The sequence below is a fragment of the Acomys minous genome (assembly GCF_964271855.1).
Source record: "Acomys minous genome assembly, chromosome: 4".
NCBI classification, from domain to species: Eukaryota; Metazoa; Chordata; class Mammalia; order Rodentia; family Muridae; genus Acomys; species Acomys minous.
The window spans coordinates 133,607,194-133,616,659 of NC_140486.1; the positions used below are offsets into that span (position 1 = coordinate 133,607,194).

Genomic DNA, 9,466 nt, shown 5'->3' on the forward strand with positions numbered 1-9,466 from the left:
TTTATTATTATTATTATTTGTGCCTAAAATTTGGGAGACTGGCTGGTTTGTTGCTGCTTGATCTGGTTGCTGGGTGAAAATTCTTTTGTTGATAAAGATTGTTCCATATATGTTCAAGAAACTGACAAGAAACAGACATGCTTTCTTTAGCCAAGGATACAAGGGTGGGGTGTGGGGTCTTCCTTGCCCCACTTGACCACAGACATAAGATAGTACTCATACATATGAGGGTGGGATTCAAATGATTTATCAGTTAGCCAAACTGAGCAACACTGGAACACTACACATTCTAATATGACAAAGATTGGTTTTATGAAATAAATTTTACTAAGCAATAAGCCATAATATAGAAAAATACATTTTACCTACAAACTCAATGAACAAGAAACAAAAGGTTCATATTTAGTGCATAATTACTTTGTAGTAGCTACACAGGGGTTCCTAAACTTCACAGTAACTGCTTGCATCCAACAACAACAAAACAAATCGCATTCACAAATTTAAGATAAGTGAGTGAAAAATGATAAATGATTCTTAAACAATGCAAGAGGACTAGGGCAGGAAGCAGGGGTCTCCAGAAAAACCACTAAGAACAGGGGTGGCTTCTGCAGATCAGGACTCCAGGGGGAAGATCTTGGCCATTTCACACAATGAAAAGCATGGACAGCACTGGAGAAAAACACATTGTACTTTGCGTTTATTTCCAATACCCTCACCCAATCTGTCAGGCAGTGGAATCTGCAGAGGGTCTAGACTTACTCCAGACTCTCAGACCTGGAGCAGTTCTCAAACCAGCCCCTCTGCAGGGTCCTCCCTTGGCCACCAAGCTCTGCCTCTTCCATTGCCTCTCTATCTTTCACTTTGTTTCCAATTGCCCTAACCTTGGGAGAGTCGGTTCCTGGAGAATCCGGAAGTACAGAAAAGAGAGCTTTCTCTCTTAGCTTGTCTGCTCTGTAATTCCTCAACTCTTCTTGCAGCAAATGACTTGAATTCTGGGGACAAGGATAATTTGGATCGAGCTGTTGTTTAGTTAAATTTCTTTCTGGGCTGAGAGTCTGAGAAGAGACAATTACACATAAAAATATAATCAACGAAAGCGAAAGTGTTAAAATTGCCCGGCAGCCAGAGGGACAACGCCCACTTGAAGTTAGTAGTTAGGTTGGGGTTGAAGTCGCCTGCCCCAGAGACTCACAGCGAAAGAAAGCCCTTCAGCAACTCCCCAAGTCGTTACCTCAGAATTCCCATGGAGCAGGGTAGCATTGTTTTTGTACAAAGGGTTCTTACTGGTGTTTGTATGCCTGTTGTGGATAAAAATACTATCCTTTAATTCCAGTTTACAAAAATAGGAGTAATATTCAAAACAATGATTGTCTATTTTTTCTATTCATTTTATATAAAAACATAAACAGCTCAGGCGAATTTTCCATCCTTGTGCACGCTTATGAATTGCTCTCTGTTATACTTATATATTCTTAATATATATATTTATAATATATATCAATAATTGGTCCACAAAGTATATCTGTGCATTCTCTAGTGCTTTGTAAAAAGAAAAACAATATTATTATCAAAATAGTCATTTAATGGCTTTACTTGATACATAAATACATGTTTGGAAAGAACACATGAGCGATGACTGGTCAGTCAATTTGGAAAACGATTTTTCAATTTATACACACGGTAGCTGGCAACTCATCGCTACAAGTACGCTATTCGGCGTCCTTTGTTTTTAACCCTCTGTTTATACCTTTTCCCTAGCACAGCCGCCAAGTATTTCTTGACAGCCATTTGTTTTCGGTAGCGGCTGTAGCTATCGGTGAAGATGCCGTCTGAGTGGCGTTTGGTAATGCGCGCCCGGTCGTCCGCCTTGCCGCTGCCTAGATTCTCTCTGCAAGGAGAGGGGGCGGGGCAGGAGACACATTAAGTTAGTGAGGGAAAACAAGTGGGCCCCACCCCCACAAGGGAGCCCACAGGGAGCGCGCTGGACTCCTAGCATCTCTGCGCAGCCCGCCTCTGCTTCGCCCCAGCTGGCCAGAATACTGTAAGGGAGACTGCGGAGTCCCTCCTTCCCACCCACAGTTTCCTGGCACTAGATCTTTCAGATCTTTCTAGATCTTTCTGAAGCACCCCGGGGAATCCGTGCTCTTCAAGCTTGTCTCCAAACCTTGCTTCTCAACATTACACTATGGCTCTAGCTATATTGTACGGATTTGTATCTTTCCACCACCTGGCATACAAGAGTTCCTAAAAGCCTCCCTGGCTCCTGCCAGGTTATTGATTCCGCAAATCTAGTCAAACACCAGCTTGCCTCTCTCTTCGCGTTGTGTTAAGTTGAAAACGTGATAGTGATATAAGGCGACAGGCTGTAGACAATATTTTTCACCGCATGAATTATTCATGGTTAAAAATGTAATCGGCTTCCCCTTGGGCTTTATTAAAATGTTGCCTTCTGCTGACGAAGGCTTCACCCAAGACCTTAGCCCTGGTTTTTTCTGGCGTGAGCAAAAATTGTTTTAAGTATCTGAATTTGGAGACTTTGTTCCTTTGGTTTGCCTTTATAGTAAATGTAACGCTCCTCTTCTCAATTATAGCAAAACCACACACACACTAACCGTGAGGGTTTTGAATGACTGGGAAGGAGGTTATCTGATTTGACTTAGTTCTCACGCAACAAGGATCTGACCCCCAATTTCCCACCCCCAATTTCCTCACTCTTTTTCTCACCGAGTCTCTAACTCTTAGAAGAAATTTAAACGCCCTTCTAGAACTCTGCCCAAAGCTGGGAGTATCCACCTCGTTGCCATGACGCAGACACACCCTCGAGCACGTGGGTGAGCACAGACGTAGAATCTGCCCCGCCCTCCCCAAGCGCTTTCTGCTTGGGCACCCACTCGGCTGTGTGCATCACTCGCAGGTTAACTCTTTCACAAACTCTTACCCCACACCCCTGGTCACGACCGACTGTAGGTACTTCCTGGCGGACAGCTGGTCCAGGACTTTGCGGTAGGCTTCGTTAAGGATCTCATGGGCGACGTCTCTAAAAGGGAGACAAAGTATGCGACCTGAGTCACTCACTGCCTCGGCCCTTCAAGTGACGTGCAAGGCTACTCTGCTGTGCCTTTAAGGAAGGTGACACAGGACTTGAAAGTTAACTCCGGGAAGTTCCCGGGGAAGAATCAAGGAGGGATTTAGTCCAGGCCTCTCGGATGACTTCCGTGGCCTGGGAGCACACCTCACTGACACAGCTCCGGCAGCAGAGCTTTCAGTCCGCGGTGCGGCCTGAGCTCCACTGGGTTCTGTCTGCTAATCTTCTCTGGCTCTTATGAGAACAAAGGCTTGAGGACTTTCATAGAAAGGACACTACTTTTAGAGTCCCTAACCGGTCCCTCCTACCAGATCAGACCGAAGCCGTAGGCGGAAACCAAGCAAGCGGGTTGTACCTCCGGTCGGCCGGGTAGTAAAGGGCGTAGGCGTCACGCAGCGCGGAGGCGGGGCTCCCCACACCCGGAGGGTCCCAGTCGTAGAAGTCTTGCAGCGGATTTCCGTCCTGGTCGTAAGTCTCATCTTCTGGTCTGCGGGACAGCCAAAAGGAGGGCCATTAAAAGTACCCCCCACCCCCAGTTCTGCCAGGTCCCAAGAAGGTCCCATTGATTTTCCTTCTTCGTTATGGTCCCCCACGGAGATTTGGCCTTTCTTCCAGAATGGTCCTATGGTCAAGGTAAGGGAACTACGCCAGCATTCATACTCCGCAAGGAAATTCGCTCACACCTCCTCAGGAGAATCAATGATCGCCCGTAGAGGCACTGGATAACCTTGTAGACCCTAACACCTGGCCAAGGAAAAGGCCAGCTCTCTTCCCACCTAGCGCCCTAGGTTTCCCCAAGTAGTATTTAGCACGCACGAGAAAGGTCCTAAAAAGGTGATAAGAACCAAGACGGGGAGACCCAGAGCGGAATGGAAGGGATAGGTGGATAGGCAGAGGATGCAGGAGGCCAACTCCAGCAGCCGCCACCCCCATCTGATCCGCCCAGCCCAGGGGAGCCCTTCCCCGCGCAGATGTAGGTCACGGAGAACCTCCAGCTTCTATTTTGGGCTGGAGAGAATCTGCTAGGAACATGAATAATAGATGCCCCTAAACTTAGCTGGTTTGGCTTATTCTGTGGTGTGGCAGAGCGCTCCAGAGCCTATCACCCAGGAAAAGTGCTAGGCACACAGAACATTGAGACCAGCTGGAGGTGAGAGAAGAGAGCTTTCGAGATCATTAAACAAAGAGCTCCTGCTGATGTTAGCGATGGCGGGAAGGCTGAATCCCAACTCGACCCCGGAGCGCAAGGATAGGGGTCCACTTGGACTGACATTCCATAGGTGTCCCTCAATCTCACAGTCTCCTCACCTATCGCCTCCGTGCCCAACAGAGGACTGGAAGAAGAGGGTGAAAATGTAAAGCCAGGTGGCGTTGGGTCCCTGGAGAGACTCGGAATGCAATCGGGACAAATAACATTCTCTAGCCAGGGTCTAGTCGTTCTTGAGCCGCTAGACTGCCTTCCGGCACTCCCAGGAGGAGCCAGACGAGCTCCTCCGCACCGCCCACATCCAGCTTTTTCCCCAGGGTCTGCTCCCAGCCCAACTCCAGACCCAGAACCAGGATCTTTCCAGCCACATTCTGCTCTGCCCTGTCCCACATGACGGAATCCTGATATAGAAGCTAGTATTCCTACCTGCCAACACATCAATTGGCAGATGCTCCCTAAGGCAGAGGTTCTTGGGCGCGGCTGCAAGAGCCAATGCCGAGTGCTCCTGGCTGCCCTGCGTACCACTCCGCACCCACGCCACGCGGCCCCACGCATTTCCAGGGTCCCACATACATACGGGTGGGAGGTTCAGGGGCTGCAATAGGGAATCCGGGCAGCGCCTCACAATTAGAACCAGAGGCCAAGACAAAAGCCAGGTTTTCTGCATCCTCAAGTAAGCTAGACTGTCCTCCCAACCCCTCCTGCCTGCTGGCTTTCTTTTCCTGCTTTGCATCCGTTTCTTCCCCCTCCTTCTCTGTCTCCTTCTAGAGTCAATCTGTCTCTCAAGTAGCTTTTCCTTAACCTTGACTGGCCAACACCCCCACCCACAAGACCTCCGAGGGCTCAAACTCTGGTTGAAACTGGATGCATTTGAAAGAGCTCTTGGGGTGGAAAAATTCGAATGAGACAACAGGAAGGGCGGAGGAGCCGGAGACCCCGCCCCAATAGTCTGGAGTTGGCAGGAACAAAGCAAAGTGGGGAGAGCTTCACTCTCAACCCCTGGCTTTTGCTCTGGGAACTGAAGTTCTCCAACTCATCCTAAGAATAGGTATAAGAAGCTAAGCCTGGAGGGCAGGCGCACCCTGTCCCCGTGTTTCGTACAAGTTGAAGGAGGGACGGTTTCTACAACGATCGGAAAGTCACTCTTTTTACCTGGGTCCCTGGGCTTCACTGGTGAGGAGGGAGGGAGTCTGCCTGTACTAGAGTCTCCCCGACACCCCTGACTTTGCTAGGGACCCGGTACCTAGCCAAAAGCTGTAGAAATGCCCTGGGCGCGCGCAGGAAGTGGAGCTTAGCAGCTGGCGATCCAGAACTGCAGGGAGGCGACCAGGAGGAGGTGTCTGGCGAAGGGAAGATCTAACTCGTCCTAGGCTAGCACTTACCTGATCCCAGGGAAGCTGAGTCCGGCGGCAGCAGGTGAGCAGGAGACGCTGCTATGCAGTATTATCCCGTAGACCAGCAGGGCCAGCCTCGCTCCGCTGCACAGTGCCATTCTGCGCAGAAGGGGAGAGAGGGCACGCAGTGAGTGAGATCGCCCCTGGATTTCCACCTTCTAACCCCAAGAAACTCCTGGGAGCTGGGGGAGGCAGCGAAGCTGCGGCTTCCTGTGTTGAACACCACTTAGCCACGCCGGCGAGTCCAGCCACTTCTCCCTTGGTATAGTTCGAAAAAAAAAATAGCTAGGTGTGTGCCCAGCACGCAGTAACTGTCAGACCTTGAACTAAAAAAGGTTAACTCGTACACTGATCCTGCTGCCAGCGCGGAGAAGGAGTCTGTAGTCAATCGGTTAGGATGGTAAGAATACACACACACACACACACACACACACACACACACACACACACACACACACACACAGCGCGCTTTATACTATTAGACTCTTACCGCGGCTTGGAGAGGGTTGGCTGCCAAATAGGACGGCGGGCAAAGGGCTCCTTCGAGTTTCAGCGCTGGAATCACAACCCGAGAGGCATCACTCACTGGAGCTGGTGTCTGGAGAGAAGCCGCGGGAATTAGCTGGAGGAGCTGGGGGGACTTGTTTGCTGAGGCTAAAATTCCACTCAAAACTTTGTAAACGTACAGAACTAGGAGGGAGCGTGACACCGAAGGAAGTGGGCGAGAAGAGAGATGTAGAAGACAGAGTAGGCGAGCAGCCAAAGGGAGGGGGAGCAGAGTGGACTTAAGTCCACCCAGAGAAGAAGCTAGTGAGTAAGAAGAAGAGGGAAAGTCAAGGAAGAAGGGGAGGATGGAAAAGGAGAAGGCTAGCCCAGGTTGCTGGCCTCTGTGGGAGAGGATCTGACAGCTTGCGGGAGTCAGAGGCACCTTCTCTGCTCTGAGGTCTCAGGCTGCGTCTGAAGATGCGGCTTCTGCTGCTGCTGACAGAGGTGACTGGCCTTCTCCTATTTATATATGCAGTTTACAAAAAAAAAGCTATCTGAAGACTAATCTTTGTTAACATCTGTCTGCAATTGCCTTCAAGTACAGAATATTTTGGTTGCACTGTTGCACTCCGATTTTTATTCAAGATATGACTTCCTTTTTTTTTTTCAGTCACGTAATGATCCGGTATCAGTAAAAGACGTCAGCACCTTAGTCCCTCAAGGAACATACTAGCTATTTTGTACAGTCCTCCAGGATGATAAGATCCGGAGTCATCAGCTTCTGAAAAACACCTTTCACTCACACAATCCAATTTTTAAGAAGTCCAATTATTATGATGGTTTTCAATTTCACCCACTTCTCAAGGAACTCATAGAATTTAGGGGATGGTGAAGTCATGTTTTTACTGTGTCTATGCTTCTTTTTATGTTACACACACACACACATACACACACACACACACACACACACACGATCTCTAGAATTAAGTACCATCAAGCTCTCCTATTAATAAATTTAATTTAGATCTCCTAATTTCTTGCGTATTCTTTTCCACATAGGCAATTAGATGTAGAAGTCGTTTTCTGTTTTAGAGGAAAGAGAGGATTTTCGGTAAAAATCTAATGAGTCTGATTGCATTGACAGTCTGTCTCTGAGTAGATTGATGGATGAGACCGGGAAGCAGAGCTGTGTCGCTGTCCAGTCTGTGAGTGCTGAACTGCTTGGCCGCAGATGCATCAAAGGCTGAAAATTGCCACTGGCTTCATTCTCACCACAGCCTGTAAATCTGAAGGTTTGGCAATGGTGCTTTTACTGTGGCAATTCATTGTCTAAATCACCCCACTGTTCATATTCATCTCCTCTTGCATTCTGTGTCCACGAATATCCCAGTGCTCAGAACCTTCTTAGCCCCTGACTTAGATTTCAGTGCAGAGCATTTCTTCTTAGTCCTTGGTGTTTGGATCTCTGCCTTCCTTGTTTGCACAGTTTCGCACTTTCTGTGGCTCTTACTGATTTTAAAAATTGAAACCATGGCACTGTGTCTTCTGCAAGAATTGTAATTTTAAGAATGTGAGGTGAGAAGTGTGTCTCTAACATTTCTCTTACCAGTTGAATTCTGTTTAGGGAAATGCAGACTGAAATGCAGGAGGATTCCTAGCACAAGTTTTCTTGGTGGTGGTTGCTACCAGGAACCCTTCCCTGGGAATAGTTAATATTTTTAACTAGAAATAAAATGAGGAGAAGAAAGCAATAAGGAAAGACCACATCCACTGGGAACCTCCTGAGGCCCTGAGTAATTCCAGAAGATTCATAAATCTCCAGTCCACAAGGAGATCTTGAGTGTCTTTCTTTTCAAGTGGAAATAGAAGCATCAATAAGTGTGCATTTTAACTATTTGGATCTTGTACACACAAAAAAATTAGAGGAAATTATAATTAACTAGAGTATTTCCTGTACTGAGGTTTGGGGCTAGTGTTTAAATAACCTGTTAGTTCTGCATGCATTTTCCGAGGCATAGTATTTCTCATTTTTAATGTTATTACCACTTTTTTTGGAAGTTTAATACTTCTTCCAAGAATCAAACTTTTTCCTTATATCCTGCATTTGAATGATCCTAAGCTGCCTGCTTCCTCTTAGTTTCCTCCTAGCTTTAGATTGCCTACTATCAACAAACTGCTTGTACACAAGGGACATTTCTATTTGTGTTAAATCTGTCTGCTACTTTAGGCCTGAACTCTGTGCTCAGTGGTCACCTTCCCTGGCCCTCACACAAAGAGCGTGCAGTGAACAGAAAAGGTAATCCAGCAGAGCTGCTTTTTTTAGCAAGCTTGCCAAAAGCTACTGCCTACAGTGGCTTTCCTGACTTCTGCTTCTCTGCAAGTCAAAGGTGAACCTCATTAAAATTCTCACTTTTGCCTCCCACTTAAATTTTGAAACGAGTTCAATCTGAAAAAAAAAAATGTGTTCAAGTCTCCGGACTACTTATTTAAAATTCACCATTCAATGCCCAACTTTAGTCAAGAGAGCCACCGTGTGGGGAGTTTTGTTGACTTCAAGGTTTATTAAAGGAGGAACCCACAAGCTGGAAAAATAAGCAAACCTTCAAGAGCTTGCTTCCAACTCACCGGTGTTTTGCTAATCTTGCTCACTGGACCTGAGTACCCTCAGAGGTTCCTCGGGGTCCAATACCTGAAAATTACACAAGTCAAGGTCAATCCCACTCACTAGAATAAAAAACTCAGTAAAGGATTTGAGGTGCCTGGTGAAGAAACTCCAGAAACCTTGTGGGGGGGGAGGGGTCCTCTAAAGTCTCCTAGCCCTGCCCCACAGTGGCCCCAGGGCTAAAATTCAGTAGGCTTTATGGGCTCATTTTCACAGATATTTTCATGGCCAATAACCATCTTTGATTAGGCAAGTTTTGTCTTTGGACATCAAGGAAGCATTTCTATTGAGAGTTCTGCACTGAGCCCCTGTCAGAAATATTGGAAAAGCGGAGAAGGCTGAATTCTTAGTTGATGAGACGTGAGGAAGAATGTGGAGGGAAAAAGAAAAGAAGCTTAATGTGGGCTGGGGTTCTGAGAGCCATGTGTGTTTGGGACTGAGTGCCACGTGGTCAAAGACATCCACCGGAGCCCTTTCTGCTTTGAATAGAGGGTGATGTCTCAAAGACCAAAGCTGACTTCCTAACTTCCTCACAAGAGTGGGTATTTGACAATAATCTCAGGGATGCTCTAGTGCATCCTTCAAATTGTGTGTCTAGGAGGCTTTGGGGGGGGGGGGGAGAAAGGCAAAAG

General features: G+C 47.3%; 1 protein-coding gene across 3 annotated transcripts; it reads right to left on the reverse strand.

Moving 5' to 3' along the window:
* Nucleotides 1–304: 304 nt before the first annotated feature.
* Nucleotides 305–6,778, reverse strand: ADCYAP1 (adenylate cyclase activating polypeptide 1). Of its 3 annotated transcripts, XM_084779030.1 has the most exons (6): nt 6,615–6,778; nt 6,177–6,284; nt 5,675–5,785; nt 3,441–3,572; nt 2,939–3,037; nt 305–1,888 (listed from the first exon to the last, which is right to left on the reverse strand). In XM_084779030.1, exons 3-6 carry the CDS (start codon nt 5,782–5,784, stop codon nt 1,699–1,701), a joined length of 531 nt encoding a protein of 176 aa, XP_084635156.1. In that variant the 5' UTR covers nt 5,785; nt 6,177–6,284; nt 6,615–6,778; the 3' UTR covers nt 305–1,698. The 3 variants fall into 3 exon arrangements, with proteins under 3 accessions (XP_084635156.1, XP_084635155.1, XP_084635157.1); XM_084779029.1 differs by lacking the exon at nt 6,615–6,778 and having other exon boundaries at nt 6,177–6,605; XM_084779031.1 differs by lacking the exons at nt 6,177–6,284; nt 6,615–6,778 and adding an exon at nt 6,034–6,078.
* Between the last annotated feature and the right edge of the window lie 2,688 nt (nt 6,779–9,466).